General features: G+C 41.2%; 3 protein-coding genes across 3 annotated transcripts; all 3 read left to right on the top strand.

The window, feature by feature from the left end:
* The first annotated feature begins 424 nt into the window (after window positions 1-424).
* Window positions 425-8,271, top strand: lman2lb (lectin, mannose-binding 2-like b). The gene is made up of 8 exons (XM_062543174.1): window positions 425-626; window positions 1,220-1,338; window positions 1,796-1,913; window positions 2,253-2,335; window positions 3,632-3,793; window positions 4,096-4,210; window positions 5,644-5,766; window positions 6,274-8,271. The coding sequence occupies exons 1-8, from the start codon at window positions 431-433 to the stop codon at window positions 6,417-6,419; spliced, it is 1,062 nt and encodes a 353-aa protein (XP_062399158.1). The 5' UTR covers window positions 425-430; the 3' UTR covers window positions 6,420-8,271.
* A 697-nt stretch (window positions 8,272-8,968) lies between these two features.
* LOC134088949 (leukocyte surface antigen CD53-like) lies at window positions 8,969-13,432 on the top strand. Its single transcript, XM_062543176.1, has 8 exons — window positions 8,969-9,089; window positions 9,810-9,899; window positions 10,215-10,403; window positions 11,286-11,360; window positions 11,657-11,767; window positions 11,937-12,044; window positions 12,580-12,663; window positions 12,757-13,432. Exons 2-8 carry the CDS (start codon window positions 9,837-9,839, stop codon window positions 12,823-12,825), a joined length of 699 nt encoding a protein of 232 aa, XP_062399160.1. The 5' UTR covers window positions 8,969-9,089; window positions 9,810-9,836; the 3' UTR covers window positions 12,826-13,432.
* Window positions 13,433-13,555: 123 nt separating this feature from the next.
* LOC134088950 (leukocyte surface antigen CD53-like) lies at window positions 13,556-17,505 on the top strand. The gene is made up of 8 exons (XM_062543177.1): window positions 13,556-13,799; window positions 14,549-14,621; window positions 14,978-15,166; window positions 15,440-15,514; window positions 15,752-15,862; window positions 15,972-16,061; window positions 16,351-16,434; window positions 16,728-17,505. Exons 2-8 carry the CDS (start codon window positions 14,565-14,567, stop codon window positions 16,797-16,799), a joined length of 678 nt encoding a protein of 225 aa, XP_062399161.1. The 5' UTR covers window positions 13,556-13,799; window positions 14,549-14,564; the 3' UTR covers window positions 16,800-17,505.
* Window positions 17,506-17,567: the final 62 nt, after the last annotated feature.

Below are 17,567 nucleotides of genomic sequence, written 5' to 3' on the forward strand. Positions count from 1 at the left end.
AATCCATCAGCTCATCTCACAATCATGCACACCTTCTTGATGTGGTCTAGGGCTAGGCCTACTGGTCTTAGTATTTCCAACCATGCATGCAAATGTTCAATTACAGTTCTAGAATAGAGTAGGCTATATCTAATAAGCAAAGGCTCAAACATATCAGACTAGAGCGCATTTGTGTATCCTTATAGCCACAAAGTCTAAGGAACTATTCTAAAGAACTACGGGCTAATTGGTTAGGCAAACGCAGGTTGCATTAGGGCGCGGTGCTCTTTTGGTTTGAGGGCGCGGTACTCTTTTGGTTTTATGGCGCATCGGCATGGCACGGGATCCAACGTGTGTTTCATTTGCATAAATGTACATTTATGTCGATGTCTGCGCGAATAACGCTGTGCAGGTCTTCGAGAACACACCCAAGATTTGTGGGAGGAGCAATATGGCGGCTTCAATGAACAAGTTTCAGCTGAATAGTTTTCCCTTGCCAAATATAGTTTTTAGTATGAGGAATGTCGTTATGAAGCTTTTTCTACTAACGTTTTTACTCTTTCTGACGAATCGGTGTCAGGGTGACGATGGCTATGAGTCGGATGACTTTCTCAAGAGGGAATATTCACTGACAAAACCCTATCAAGGTAAGTTAACTAAGCAGCTAGCTAACTTTAGCAAATCACAAATGTAACGTAACTCCTCTAGCTATTGTTGAACCAGAAGCCGGAGACATATCTGTGTGAAATACAATGTCAGTTGCATGTCACAGCTTAGATTCATTTGTTGATAACGAACATATTGCCGTTCATAAATTCGTCGTTTCGCATACTGTAAAATAGTTAAACGCCGCACTCCATGAAATGAATTCAGCTAGCTACGTTAGCTAACTGGACAAATCTTTGCTAGCTAGATTAGCCAAATTGCTAGCTAAGGTCTAAAACTGACAGGTTGCGCTGTCAGAAAGCAGGTAGCTGCTACTGCTTTCTTAGCTGTCTAACTGACTTGTTCCGAGAGTCAAGGGTAACAGAGCAAGAAATGCCCCTTGTTATAAAGTAAATAATCTCAGCGGTAGGATACATTGTTATTTTCGTTTTAGCGAAATGGTGTTTCTCTGAACATTTGATTGTGGTTACCGGCTTTTTACAATCACGGCAGTCTGGCCATTGTAATTGAACTCATTTCAATGTGATAACCACTCATTCTTAGTTTTAACCTTGAACATGTCTGTTCTTTACAGGTGTGGGGTCCTCCAGTTCGTCCCACTGGGACTTGATGGGCACGGCAATGGTAACACCTGATCATGTGAGGCTCACCCCGGACCTTCAAAGCAGAGTTGGAGCAGTATGGGGCAGACTCGTGAGTAGCAATATTACATAGTCTTTGTACAATCAAGATGTACAGTATATAAAGTATAGTGGCATGTTCATATCACATCTCACAAAAGAATGTCAGTCCAACCAGATCATCAGCTCCGTGGCACTGTCATCTGTGTGACGAAATGTTGCAACTTTTGTATTACAGCCTCTGCGTCATCTTAAAACTTGTTTCACTAGTTTAGAGGAAGTTCTTACATAGCTGCTACATTTTACGACACAAACTTGAGTTTGTGACAAAAGTTTGAATGATGTGGAAAGCCTAGATTATTTTACACTTGCTGGTATGCTAACCACCACATCATGTTTTGTGTCTTTGATGTTGTATTTATTTGTAAGCATGGGAGGGGGGGGGGGCACTTGTGTCCTGGTTCAAATGAAACTGATGTAATGAACAAATACCTTATTTGATGCAAACTCATTCCTGGGTGATTCCACAGCCCTTTTTCTTACGTGACTGGGAGCTACATGTGCAGTTTAAAATTTCTGGCCAAGGCAAGAAAAACCTGAATGGTGATGGAATGGCTCTGTGGCTAACCAAAGAGAGAATGCAGCATGGTATGGATGGACCCTACACCCTGACTACCACTGAATGACTCTTTTTAAGTTATTCTTCTTTTCAGTGATTTTATAGTTATCGTATGACTTATGATTGCTCTTAGGAATTTGGGGTTTAATCTTTTTAATCTGAAAGTAAAGACCGTTGGTTTTCTAAAACAGAAAGATTGTTTAAAACAGAGGGTTTTTTGTAATAATTGATCAATTACTTTCATGATTGACAAACTAGAGATAGCATTGCTGATTACAAATTACATTTAGATTATTTTGCCTCATATTTACTCATGATGGGACATTTAATTAGATGACGAATACTTACGGAGTGCTTTTTTATTGTAGGTCCAGTCTTTGGGAATATGAACCACTTCACTGGGCTCGGTATGTTCATAGACACCTACCCCAACGAGGACAAGAGTCATGAGGTATGTCCAGCTCATCTCCGTTGGCCCGGTGCTGGTGATTGCACTCGCTCGCCAGTAGGAACAGAGAGTGATTTGAACAGGGATAAGCCACTGACACCTTGTCATTTGAGACTCCGTATGAGAACACTTATGAAAGACCACTGGAGAGTGCTGTTTAGCCAAGTATAGAGCCCCAAGCGAGTGAATTCAGGAAAGAAGGACCAATCAACAAATTTGTGTCTAGACACATTGAGATTAAGTTATTCTATAAACATTTAAGCAAGGTGTTTTTGTTTGTTTATTTATGTGGTTCTTTTTATTTTTTATGATTTTTTTTTTCTTCTTTATTCTGTTAAGGTGATGATGTGATACATGGGGCAGCACTTTGAGCAATGTTGCTGGGCAACCACATAACCAGATTCATGTGCTCTGATTGGATGATCATGACAATTTGCCTACTGATGATTAAAGATGATCAGAAAATGAATTGTTGCCCAATATCAATAAAAACACGCCCGGACAACAATACAGAAGATCATTGCCCAGCAACGTTACTCAAAAAGTTGGCTAGTGTAAAACGTTTTTGCACAAGGTGGTTGATACTGTGTGATATGTCCATATTTTATTAGATCTATAAGAGTGGAGGGATATTTTAGTTCCATTAAAACCAACACAGTATTTGAATACCTGGAAGGTCTGAGAAGAACAGTTGATATTTTGGAATAAAAATGTCCAAATCCTTCACAGAAGCCCTCTGAGGCACACTTGTTCATGTTTTTTTGTGCTGTTCTTTCCTACGCCTTCTCTGGAGACAGGCACAGATAGCCTCACCTGGGACACAGGAAGGTCATCTCAGAGTCAGTCTGCTCCCACCCTCCCACAGTTATCCTCCCATCCTAGTTGCACTAGGTCGTCTGTGTGTTCAGCACTTAGGTAGTTAATTAGCACATGTTCAGTACAGTATGTGAGGTGTTTGATCAGTTGTATCATTCAAACAGTTAACTTGTAGTCGTTACACACACTTTTTTTTTCTTCATAAATTGTCATTGTGGGTGCATTTTAAAGTAGCTTCCGCACAAGCTTTATTAAGCTTTTAGTACTTGCAAACTCAAACTATGTGCTTGTAGCATCATTTAGCACTTTAGTATATTGAAATGAATTGGTTAATTACTGATGTAATTTCCCTGCCCCCCCCCCCCCCTCTCTCTCTCTCTCTCTCTCTCTCTCTCTCTCTCTCTCTCTCTCTCTCTCTCTCTCTCTCTCTCTCTCTCTCTCTCTCTCTCTCTCTCTCCCCCCCTCTACCCTTCCCCCTTCCAGAGAGTGTATCCGTACATTTCAGTGATGGTGGGAAATGGTACTCTGTCGTATGATCACGACCGCGATGGCAGGCCCACAGAACTGGGTGGATGTACAGCCCTTGTGCGCAACGTCAACCACGACACAATCATCCTCCTCCGATACATGAGGAACAGACTGACAGTAAGACATCAGGACGGCTCCAATTGATATTCACTCTTGCCATTTATGCACATTCCATTAACAGATGTCTCTTTCCAAAGAATCCTAATCAGGCAAAAAGTATATTCTTGGTATATGTGCCATGTGGTCCCTTGCTTTGATACTTGAGTCATACAGTCTTACCTGCATATAGCTTGCCATTTCAGGGCATGCCCCTTGCCAAAACATTTTCAGAATTGAATCAACAGTGTGGTGCTAGAGTTGCTATACTTGTGATTGTGTGTCTGCTGGTTATAACAACACTGTTGTGTCTCTGTCTGCAGCTGATGATGGATATCGATGGGAAGCGCGAGTGGCGTGAGTGTCTGGATGTACCAGGGGTGCATATGCCGGTGGGGTACTACTTCGGGGCCTCTTCAGCAACAGGAGATTTGTCAGGTACTGAACTCAACCCAACACAACCCTTAATATGATCACTGCTTCCAAAACACCCACTCCAGACTTTGAGGAAATAGGATGACTTTTTAGGGGTCAAAGTATATTTTATGTTTTTTTTTTTTTTTCAAGGAAGTAATCCTCTTATGGCCTGATAGTGGCTTGAGCAGTAGGCCTATGCATCTACACCCTCTGCCCACAACGCCACCTCCGGTCTGTTGCTGGAGCTCCCCATAGCTTCATGATTTGAAGAGAGTCCACCCTGCAAGTCATTCAGGATTCCGTCCCCTACTTTTATTTATTTACTTTAAAGAGACCCTATGCAACTTTTTCATAGTCATAAAATCGCTTAGAAATCGTTGTTTTGCTTGACTGACCAGTTTTCTCGAAAACAGTAATATTTCCTCCCGTCCCCAGTGTCCCTATCCGCTATTGCGACCTTGCAGTTTGTTCAGGAGACGATCGTTCCCTGTTTACATCTGGAAAGCTGAGACGCATAAAGAACAAGAAGAACCACGCTTGCAATTTATATATTTATATATAGCCTATATATGTATAAATGTACACGCTAAAGCTGTCGGGGAAGCTCTGCAGAGAAATAATAAGCATAAAACGAGCGAAAATGAAAAACGAAACCGAAACTTAACATGAAATCGCCAATCCTGCATAGTTTCTCTTTAATACATCAGTTGGTGCATGGCAAATAGAAATCCCTCAGCCTTGACTGGTATCAGTTTATTTTGCTCATGTCATGTAAAAAGCACGTATGGAACATGTTAAATTAATTCATGTGCATTTTTGGTGGAGGCCGAGGGGACAAGGACAAATTTAAGGACAAATTGAACGAACCCTGACATTTCTTTAGATGAATGAGTTGCAAGGGTGCAATCACGCAGAACTAGGCCTCCAACATAACTCTTCATAACTGTTCTGTCGGTTCAGCAACAACAAGAGACCAAATATAACTTTGCTTTCTATGTAGGCCTATGTAGAACATGGATTTACATTGGTAACGCTTTAGTCTAAGGGACATGTTAACCATTAATACACAATCAATAGGCCTAGTCATGCATATGTCATGCATATGTTATACATATTACTTGTATATTAGTGGCTATCATGTCCCTAATACATAAATTGGTTGTGTGAGAAATCGCTTATTGGGGTAGATTTATGTTTCACACTTGTGAAGTGTGGTAGGAACACACATTTTTAGGTCACTGTTAGTAGTGCATGTCCGTTGGGTTAACCGCTGATACAGAGTTGACCACAGTCCTCTCCGACAAGCTGATGAATGACAGTCATTGGACTGTGTTGACACGACCAGAAATTGTCCCTATGATTTGTCACCCATAAACTATCTTTTTTTCTGTTGTTGTTGTTATTGATTTGCTTGTTATTTGTTACCATACCAACCCAGTCTCCATTCTCTGCAGATAACCATGACCTAATCTCCATGAAGCTCTACCAGTTGACCGTGGAGCGAAGCGCCCAGGAAGAGGAGGAGGCTCAGCAGGAAGTGCTCATCCCCAGCGTCGACCACATGGACCTTCCCAAGGGTAAGACAGAGGAGTCTGCCCAAAGGCTAGATTAGATCATCCCTCCTCAGTTCTCTCTCTGGTTTAACATTGTTATGGTGCATGTCAGAATACAGAGGACTCGTAACTGTGCATTCAGACCAAGACCGTCAAAAGCGTCAAAGTCGCTGGTGGAGCTCATAGCTCGACGCTCAACCCAGTTCAGCACCGAAAGCGTCAAAGCCATGACGTGAAACATTCGAACAAACCACAAGCAGCAATCCTGCGAGTTTGACATTCTGATTAGTTGACGCCGAACCGTGTCATAGCTCATTACCATAAAGTTAACTGAGGCTCAACTTTTTTTTGACGCCGTGAAGCTCAAAAAGCCACGCTCACGCCCAGAACGCTTTTGACGCCGATAACGCCGACTCTCCATAGAAAATGAATGATTTCCGGCGCTCTTGGTCTGAACGCACAGTAAGGGGTTCAGTGGGCTTGTAAAGAGCACAGATTAATAATGTGTGGTTGTGTCTCCCCTGTCTTTAGTGGATGTTGAGGAGGCGGAGGGTATGGGCGCCGTCTCGCGCTTCTTTGCCTTCCTGATCTCCGTGCTGGGCCTGTGTGTGCTGGTCGTGGTGGGCATTGTGCTGCACGGCCGCTGGAAGGACAGAAGCCGCAAGCGCTTCTACTAGAGAGAGAGACCGAGAGAGAGGCAGAGAGAGAGAGAGAATTGTGTGTGTGTGTGTGTGTGTGAGAGAGAGAGAAAGAGAATATGTGTTTGATCGAGAAAGAGAATATGTGTGTGAATGAGTGAAGGAGAACGAGAAAGAGAAAGAGGTGGGAGAAAGAATGTGTGTGTGTGTGTGTGGGGGAGAGACATTGTGTGTGTGTGTGTGTGTGTGTGTGTGTGTGTGTGTGTGTGTGTGTGTGTGTGTGTGTGTGTGTGTGGGAGAGAAGCTGTGTGTATGACCGAGTTGGAGGACGACAATAAGCATCAGTGGTCGCTGTGAGTTAGCTGTTGAGACCGACGCCAACCCCATCCACCACCCATCCCATCTAAAACTATGCTCCGCCCTGAAGTCTTCGCAGTACCTCATCCTCTCTGCCAGCTGAACGTGCCACCGGGAGAGCGCCTCACCATTTGGTCACAAAGGACTTGGCTGATCAAATAAACGCACCGTTCGGAGCCTTCCCCAAGTCCGCTTGTGAGAGTATTGAACTGTGACGAAATGCAGATCGATCTTTGGAACTTTGCCAAGTTTGCCCCTTCGAGCGGCCCGGTGAATGCTGTATTAATGCACTGGACTTGGGCTCAGTGCGGCCCCCTGGGAGGCACAGAATTGATTTCTGCACTGACATTCAGCAGAGGACCAGACGAGTGAAAAGAAGATGCTCACCAAAACATTTTTTTTTTTTTTAATCCGTCAGCCTTTTCTGCTAAAAAGTTCAACACAGTCCTGGGCTGCCTATGGCAGTATGTTGCTCTACACCTCCAGAGTTTTGTCTGTGTCTGTGTCTGTGTCTGTGTCTGTGTCTGTGTCTGTGTCTGTGTCTGTGTCTGTGTCTGTGTCTGTGTCTGTGTCTGTGTGTGTGTGTGTCTGTGTGTCTGTGTGTCTGTGTATGTCAAATGAAAGTGGTTGTGATGAAGACACGTTGCCAACATCATCATCATGGTCATCAGTATGCTCACTGTACGAAATCAACTGAAATGTGAAGAGATAATGTGTGCGTGGTGAGGACTGAAGTCTTATTTATCAATTAATCAAATGTAGTACAGTTGTGTGCTAGTGTCCCAACAATTGTGTGCATGCGTGTGTATGAATTAGACGTCTAGGTAGTTGAGGTACTGAACAAGGCCTATTTACTGGACTGTCTGTGAATGCTGATCTTTGTCTTTGTACCTGATTTTGAAGTCCTTGTCCTAGTCCTACATAATTGTTTACATTCAAATCAAGCAAAGAATGAATTCATCATAAAAAGTGTGAGAACTTTATATTCAGTCACTTCTACAAATCAATGCAATCTTGGCCAAAACAAACCTGTGATTTGCGCTGTTTTGTTATTTTGTATTCAAACCGGGTAATTGCTGTAGTTGCTCAAAATGACTGGTAATCAGATTACATATGAACATCTCATTTTATTTTCTTTTGACATATATTTTTTTAATGATTTGTATGTTACTGAACCACTATGGCCCTTAATGTCAGATGCCTTACATTGTTACTCTACATTCTGTCACCTTAAGAGAGAGCAGTGTGGAGACATTTTTGATTCTTGACATCACCAGATCTTTTACCTCCTCCAGCGATGTCTTTTTGCTGCTGAAATAATGTTTGTGGTCAAAAATCCATTGACCGGTCATATCCAACATTTTGTCTTCATTTGTTGACAGCGTCAGGATTTTAAAACAAGAACAGTGATTTGTACGGTGAATTGTTCTCATTTAAGAAGAAGCAGAAATGTGTCTTGGTAACTTCAGTTTGTTGGAGCCACAGCATCAAAAAACATGTCTGAGAATCTTTGAATAAATGTTGTTCTGTCAAATGTTATTTGTCTATGAAAAGAGGTTGGGATCCACTCACTCTCCTTTGTCAAATCTTCTAAATAAAATTTTAAAGATGATTTTCCACAATTAAATACCTCAGACTCCTGTTGTTAGCATATATTTCTGTGTAGTTTGGCTTGCCAGGCTATCAGAGATGTCCTTTACAACCATCTGTATGTAAATGTTGGAAGAAACCATTATGTGTTTTGAAAGGTTGTCCTAGGAACCTACATCAGACCTTTGATACCCACATGAATTATTCTTATGTAAATGAACTATTCCTTCGGTGAGATTTTGTGATTCTTCTGTGTGCCCATAGTCCTTATTTAACTGCTATTGGCCGGGTTTCCCAGAATTGTTAAGAAGCTCTTAAGTGCTAAGAACTTCTTAGGAGGGTTCTTAGAACATTCTTACAACGCACCTAAGAAGTTCTTAGCACTTAAGAGCTTCTTAACAATTCTGGGAAACCCGGCCAATGGATTGCCTCTTTGTGTTGCCATGAGGTAGATCTATTCTCTCTCTGTGTGGTGGGAGATTCAGAGGGGCAAATGAATGGACAGTTTGTTTTCATGTTCCTTATTTACTTTTAGAGGAAGTGATAAGAGAGAGCTCCTCACTGTCAAAAGGTAGCTTGCAGATGGAAAAGAAGGTGGAGTGTGTGTTTGTTTGTGTATGTGTGTGTGTGCTTTGTATTCAGACTGAGCCTGTCTGCAGTTAATGACAAGTACATTGAGAGAGGACACTCCCTCAGTCTGAGAAGGAATACTGTAGGAGGACATCAGACAGCACAGTCTGAACAAGCAGAAGCCTACACAAAGTAAGTAAATTACATATTTTCCATTTATGCCAGTTTAAATTCAACTGTCTAGTGTTTTAGTCTAAAAAATGTTGAATGTGGTGCCCAAATATTTGAGCTATTTGACTATAAATAGCTTAAACAGTTATTGGTCAATTATTGGTGAGAGTTCACATTTATTTTGGTTAAGAATTTACTGTCACATTTACAAGTTCACATTTATTTTGGTTAAGAATGGACTGTCACAAGTATCAAGCAGGCCATACTTCAAATAATTACAAATAATTCAAGCAGAAATGAATCATTCCATTTATTTAGATAGACATTTCTGAATCCCATTTAACTGCACATTTCACCACCATAGGCCCTGTGTTTCCATATCAAACTCCTCTGTATGCTAAACACTAGCCCTGCCATCACAACAGAGGGGACACTGCGTCAACAGGCCTTTCAGATAAAACAAGTTGGATCACTGGATGGCATTTTAAGTGGAACAGCTACCTCAGAGACTTAAAAACGTTTGATCTCCTAAAATGTACATTTATTAATTTAGTATAGACGCTGTTGTCCAAAGTGCCTAGTCAACTATATTACAAGGGATTACATTGTCCCCATGAGCAACTTGGGGCTAACCACTATACTACCACTCCCGAAGCCAATATGACGAATAAATGAGCAGGAGATTGACTTTCATGAAAGATGATTTTTGGCCATTTTACAAGAAAACACTTTTAATTTCAGGAATAAACAAGTACTCTGTGTGGAAATATGAATCGCTCCTGTATTACCTTTCTGAAGAGATGGATGGTTTTTATGCACTTACTCTGCTGGGTAGGTCACTCCTAATCTTTCAAAAAGCTGTTCATTGTGAAAATGCTCATTTTGAACTGGTTTGCCTCTGACAATATTTTCAACATTTTATTAATGTTCTTGTTATGTAATTGGTTGTAGAGATGTTGATTTGCAAGATGATAATGACTTAAACGTAGTGAAACACAGACCTCATTGATCCTCTGTGAATTAAGCTTACAACTAAATATCTATTACAGAAAGAAGCTAATTTAATTATTGGGGTATAGATTGAGTTTTATTTATTTATTTATTTTGCTGTTTACAACACTTACAATATATGTTTGTATATGACAGACCAGTGGAGCTTTTGTCCAGGCCTTTGGCATATTCGGGATGTTTAAATCCCAGTATGGCTCGATCATCAACACCTTCAAACCGCACTACGCCTCCAACTGCCTGATAGTGACCGGGGCCATCGTCTGCTGCGTGTGCTACCTGGGCATCCTGGGTTCCCTGAGGGAGAACCACTGCATGCTCATCTCCGTGAGTCTGAGTGTCTGACCCGTCTACCAGGCTTGTGCAAAATTCAGAATTTAATTGAGAATGACTCCTATATTTGAATTTTTTTTTTTAAGTATATTTTTTTGGGCTTTTATGCTTTTAATGTGACAGGACAGTGTAGAGTGACAGGAAGCGAGTGGGAGAGAGAGCTGGGGTGGGATCCGGAAAGGACCACGGGGCGGGAATCGAACCCGTGTCGCCGGCGTGCGGTGCAAGTGCCCCAGCCAGTCGCGCCACAACTGGGGCCGAATTGCCATGAATTTAATTCCTCTTCCTGTCATTCCAATTCCGATTCAAATTCAACTTCCTGTGGGGCGGAGCCAATTCAATTAAATTCCAATTCATGAATTGAATGAAAGCCAATTCTAAAATTTGCAATCACAAGCCTGCCATCTGCTCCAGCATGCGTTCACAAGCAGAGCTGCCACGTCACTGCCCATCACGTCACTGGTGTCGTTAACTTACTGACGTTGTCTAGGGTGAAGGGGCTTCCATTTGTGTTCACACACGCCTGCAAAGTGAAACTCACACCTGCTCTGTTGCCGTCTGTTGCTTGTCTGAAGTGTTGCATATCACCTCAAATCATTCTTAGTCACTTTTTGCTCTTTTTCACTAGACACATTTACACCCACACATGCTGTTGCGCTCTCTAAATCTGATCACATTTCATCATGTTTGATTCACTTTTAGAATTTTAAACCCCACTATCTCTTCAGTTGTCTTTGAGTCAGCACATGCTTTGCTACACACTGCATATGCTCACCCATTGTGAGAAAACGTTAATTTTTAAAGCACATGTAGTGTATGTAAGACATGGATTTTGATTGTGTTTATGTATTAATGTCACATTTGGTTCCATGACAGTTTTATATCGTCCTGTTCCTCTTGATGCTGGTGGAGTTGGCTATGGCCTGCATCTTCCTGGTAGTTGACAGAGAGGTGAGACTGCTATATTTCATCACGCCACACACGTTATATTCCATGTTTAGAGGAAGCGAGTCTATGGGTGCCTTTCAACATGCCTCCTCGATCCTCGATGCTCGATCCTCGAGGGGCGTTCCCACTGATCTATAACTATCCCATTGTTTCCCCCCCATCATTCTTTATGTAGATCAGTGAGGATCGAGGCATCGAGGAGCGAGGGAGGACGTATAAACGCTGCATGAGAGGCACCCTTTGTGTGTTCCTGTGTTCTCGTGTGGCATGAAATCAATGTTTTTCCTGCACTTTCCCAGATCGACAGGTACTTTGAGGATGATTTCTTACGCGCTCTGGACACCTACAGACAGTCGTCCGACACGGGGAATCTGACACTGAAAGAGGAGTTTCACTACATTCAGGCTACAGTAAGTGTATATTGCCAGTCACTTACAGTAAACCCACTACCCAGCCAGTTAAAGACTCTGTTGAGGCTACCGATGATCATGCATGATCACTCCCGACGTGTTTGTGATTCCCCATACGTTTGTGATTCCCTATAAATGTGCCTTTTCATTCTTTGTTTTTTTTGTCTAGTTTAAATGTTGTGGGGTCCATGGGCCATCAGACTGGAATGGCCATCCTCAGATATCATGTTGCATTGAAGACCCCTGTAACATGTTTCCTATCATCCCATGGGAAGAGGTAGGTGGCCTAGTAGTAGTACAGATTGCATCGCTTACAGAAGCTAATAAAGTTGTGGCTTCAGTTCCCGGATGCCACTGTTGTGCCCTTTAGTTAGGCACTTAACCCAGAGTTGCTCCGGGGAGACAGGCCCTTGTAATAATAGACATTATACAGCTCTGGAAAAAAATACTGCTAATTTTTTTGCTGAGTAACATTTGAATGAGTTGACGGTCATACTCAAATGGGCAGTGGTCTCTTTGTTTTGAATATGACTGAATATGACAATCGCATGTCACTCAGCAACCATAGGATTACATCAGAAACAAGTGCAGTGGTCTTTCAATTTTTTCCAGAGCTGTAGAAGTCACTTTGGATAAGAGCATGATGAGTCAAATAAGTAAGTGTAAGGTCAAGTGTCTTGCTTATTTAGGCAGGATTTCCCCTTCTCTACTGTTGCACTCATGCACTGTGTAGTGAGTGATGCAATGTAAATTGAATGTTTGACTTGTGTCTTTTACCCACCCTCTTCCCCTACCCCCACCCCCTATTCTAGGGCTGTTTTGGGCCGTTGAGATCCTGGTTTAAAATGAACTTTCTAAGCATAGGTGCAGGAGTTGTGTCTCAAGCCATTATACAAGTATGTGCCAATACACTTGATGAAATAAAGAGCAGAATAGCGATTAAGGAAGAAAGGTGCTCTGTTACATGTGATGTTTTCCCCTCATTACAGGCACTTTGCATATGCTTCTCTTGCATAATCATGTGCAACTTTCGGATGACTGGACGGGGATATATGTGATGGAATCCCTCAAGATGGCTTGTTTGAATGGATGCTTATACTATTTTCTGAACACGTTGTTTCAGTTTGATGTGAGAGTGTCGGAATGAAGAACAAGAAAATCAGTCATGAATTTGTTCAATTACCATATCAACAGACATGGCCATTTTTGTTAAATTTGTGTTAAAACAGAGTAAAGATGAACAGGAGTAACCAAACAAAAAAGAAATGTTCATGTGACAAGACAGTTAATTTAGCTGGATTAAAAAAAGAAAATGGTTCAATGTCAACATACATACAGTTAAGGAAGACTACTGTATTGTTCCTTTGACTTGTTCCTGTTACTGAGTATGTCATGTTACCCGGAATGATGTCAGAGAGTGTTAAATAGTATGTCTAAGTAGTTGGATGAAATTCTCTGTAGGAAGCATTCATATTTTTAGTAGATTTAAAATGCACTTTATCTGTGAGCTTAAATCAAACTGCTGCTTTGTGTCTATATGTCTGATAAGTACAAATCATTGGTACATTGATGTATTTGTCAAATGATCACCAAATTATTCCTCTTGGGGTTTTATAAAACGTTTGTGGATGGAAAAAATAAAAATAAAAAAAGCCCTACAAACAACTGCATTTAGACTCTTTCTCTTCCTGTTTTCTGTATGACATCCCAGTCCTATTGTGAAAGAGGAACTTACACAATTTCAAAGCTACAAAGCTTTGGCCATAGCCATAGCATTTTTCTGGCTCCATCACCGAGCACTAGGTCTGCTTATCAGTTACCTTTGCAAGACTTTGTCTTCTTTTTTCTACCCAACCGACATCCGGTCGATTTGTTGAGGAAGTCATGTCAACTGATGATGCATGGTGACGCTCTGAAAATTGACTAAACCAAGTGTGACCAGCAAAGTGAAGGGAGACATTTTCCGTTCACCTAACAATAGTTGAACCTCTTTGTCTGCTTGTGTGGTTTACAAAGAACTTTATCTGAGGAGGTAAGAATGTGTGATACTTTACTATTTAACTTTATTTGTGTGTATTGTTGTGTTCTTTTTTCTATTTTGTAATCCTACCTGTGTATTTGTTGTTTGTGCACTGATATGGCGTTATGAAGTTACGGAAAACGCACTGGCAGCATAATGTTTCACATGAGATTACTGATAAAGAGATTGTAAAGTAGATTTTTATTTTGGCCTGTTTGAAATTAAGTTTTACTGAAATCCCAGTTAGTTCCGTACAGTAAACACTGTATTAATGAAAAAACTCAATATATGATCTGACACTGTCGTCTTAAACACTAACGGAATTATTTATCTTTTTATTACATACTTGAGAGTTAATTTAGATGTATAAGGAAATCTTTAAATAGATGCACCTATTCGCATGAACTGTAGGTGTTGTTCAGGAAACATCAGGGCGATGGCTCTAGACAGAATTATACAAGCTTGACCATTTTTCAAGAGAAAGGGGAAACTGAATGTCTGAGTCATTAAAATCTTACACTTATTTTTGAACAATGCAGGGCATGCAGTGTGTGTGTGTGCGTGTGTGTGTGTGTGTGTGTGTGTGTGCGTGTGTGTGTGTGTGTGTGTGTGTGTGTGTGTGTGTGTGTGCGTGCGCGTGTGTGCGTGTGTGTGTGTGTGTGTGTGTGTGTGTATCTACAAACACATCATTCTCGTGTCATGGCAGGATGTGCTGAACTATTAGCCAACATCTGATGTGCCTTTTCCCCCTTACCTTACAGAACAGAACAAGTCAAGATGTCGTGCCTCAAGTGTTTGAAATACACAATGTGTGTGGCCAACTTCTTATTCTTTGTATGTATCCTAAACTTATTCTCATTACAATAATACTCATTATATATACTGTATGTGTGTATGTGTGTGTGTGTGTGTGTGTGTGTGTGTGTGTGCGTGTGTATACACACACAATTTCTTGTGCAACAGTCAATTAAATTCTGTAAAGGCAATTAAATTCTGAAAATAGCATGGTATGATGGTGTCAGCCTACTCCATCTCTAACAGAAATGTGACCAGGGAAATTATAAAAGTAACACACGCAAACTAATGTTTTAAGTGCAGATAATACTCTAGAGTTAGTTACTAGAGTTGTTACATGTTGTGAGGGGCTGTCTGGTATGTAATGTCTCCCTGTCTACGTCCTGTTTTGTCAGGTTTGTGGGGCAGCGATACTTGGCTTTGGGATATTCATGATGACGCAGACCAAGTTTTCCTCGTTGCTCCCTTCCCTGCCGTTCATGAGCGTCACCAACATCCTCATCATTGCTGGGATCGTCATCACCTGCGTGTCCTTCCTGGGATTCCTGGGCGCCTACAAGGAGAACCGCTGCCTACTGATCACGGTGATTAGAGGACACTCCTCCTCCCCAAAACACAGACAGACAGACAGACAGACAGAGACAGACAGGCAGACAGACAGACAGACACACACACACACACACACACACACACACACACACACACACACACACACACTCACACACACACACACACACACACACACACACACACACACACACACACACACACACACACACACTATTATTATTATCATTCTATGTGTTCTTTATGATGATGGAACAGGACTCACGCAGCTGATTCTTTTCGCCTCCTAGTTCTTCATCTTGTTATTTGTTGTGATGCTGATGGAGCTGGCTGGAGCCTGTATCCTCCTTGTTTATGAAAGAGATGTAAGTATTCCCACAGCCAAAGTGGACACACTATTTATTCATATGAAAATATGGACAGCAGTGGTCAGTTTCTCTTGTTCCTGTATGTCATTGTATGCTCTGACTGGATGTATAGTATCTTGGCTACTGCACACTTCCTCCTGGGATTAGGAGAGTGAAACCCCAGCGCTTTAACCAGAACAGCCCACAGTGATGAGAATGTCTTGTAACTATTCGGCCATGCCCTTTGCTTCACAGATTGATGACAGAATCAAGATTGACCTCAAAAAAAGCCTGGAGACTGCCAAACAATCTCATAATGGCACGGTCACAGTGATCAGTGATGACTGGGACCTCTTCCAGAAAACAGTGAGGTTTTTTTTTACCTCTGTGTCCCTCTTCTCTTTCAGACTTATGGGAGTGTGTGTGTGTGTGTGAGAGAGAGAGAGAGTGCTGATGTGATCCTATTTGCTTACAGTTTAAATGCTGTGGAGTGGAGGCTGCGACAGACTGGGAGAGCCAGATACCATCATCATGCAAGAATGGCACCGGCAGCAACTGGAACGATGTATGGTACCATTGGCTAGAATAAGCTGCGTTTTCTCCTTTCTTGGTTTAAAGTGAAAAGTAATATGGTGTGAGTCATCGGAGTCATCTTCTTACTGATGTTCAATAACTTATTGAGATTCTCATGAGATTTTGTTAAAAGTTTTCTCATCTCACAAACCTTGACCTATAGTTAGCACTTATAAATGATCAACACCTGTATTACTAGATCAATTGTAATGATAGTTGTTAGATAACGTAATTGTGGTGTTGTCAGAGTTTGTAATAGCATTCCATTTGTTTCATGTCAGGGTTGCTACAATAAGATGAAGATCTGGTTTGAAGAAAACCTGCTCAACACTGGTATTGGTGTGATTGTCATCTGCAGTATTGAGGTAGGCTATAGTCAGATGACACAATCATGATATGTTACATCTTTTTCCTTCTCACAGCAGTAATGTACACTATTTAATAGACATCCAGATTGACAATAACAGTATTTAAATAAGACTATAGATAGCTATGGACTCCTTCCTTCGCCTTTTCAGTGAAACCTATTGACATTTCCTGCTATGACAAAAATGTATCTGTTTTAATTTGAAAATGAGACTAACCCAAAACGGAAATCAGATGTGTTCTATTTTGGCCTGCATGGTTTTGCTTCTCACATCAGCATCTCTGTGTTTAGGTCCTGGGTATGTGCTTCTCAATGACTTTGTTCTGCCACATAAGTCGTTCCGGACTGGGATATAAAATATGAAGACCTGGTCAAAATGGATGAGATCACCTGTCTGCAGTCGAGGGTTTGTGTGAACTATGAATAAATGTGTGCTCTTAGGACAAAATGCTGTTGGAATGCAGTCACTCTGAAACACCTGGAGTTTAACTCAACACATTGAGATTGATGGATTTCCACTTTTATTCTATAGTCAGCAGTATACCCACTTCTATGATCTATACAGTCAGCATTATATGCTACCTGTTTGTTTGTAAACATTGATAGTAACTGATGTTTAGTAGCCTGTAGGGTAATTCACTGCTTTCCACTAGTTCGTCTGCAGGGCAATTTAATCAATTTAATTTCAAATTCAGTCATGTAATGGCCTTGATCATTATGATTTCACAGTTAGCTATATACTAGTATATTCAGTGTTCCTTATTCAGTGAGTAGGCCTATTCAGAGATGTTATGTGAGTGTATTAAGTTCATGTTTGAAACAATTGCCTTTACATAAATAGCAGTACACATAGCCCAGTTTTTGCTATATATTTGAATTCTATAGTTGGCTTTCTCAGCAAACCCCACAATGTATATGCTAAAGCACTTTAATATTGAGCATATATTCTTTGCTCACACAAGTCACAATCTCTTGTAGGCCTCTTCACATGCGCATAATAGAAAGTAGAAATGAGGAGTCAAGGAATTTGGCCCTCCACCAGTTATGTTATTAAACGTCTCGTCTCCTATGCCTTAATCATTGTATTGCCTTGTACACTGCTATCTCCGTTATAATTGGCCATGATGCCTT

Source organism: Sardina pilchardus, chromosome 8, assembly GCF_963854185.1.
Source record: "Sardina pilchardus chromosome 8, fSarPil1.1, whole genome shotgun sequence".
Classification (NCBI taxonomy): domain Eukaryota; kingdom Metazoa; phylum Chordata; class Actinopteri; order Clupeiformes; family Clupeidae; genus Sardina; species Sardina pilchardus.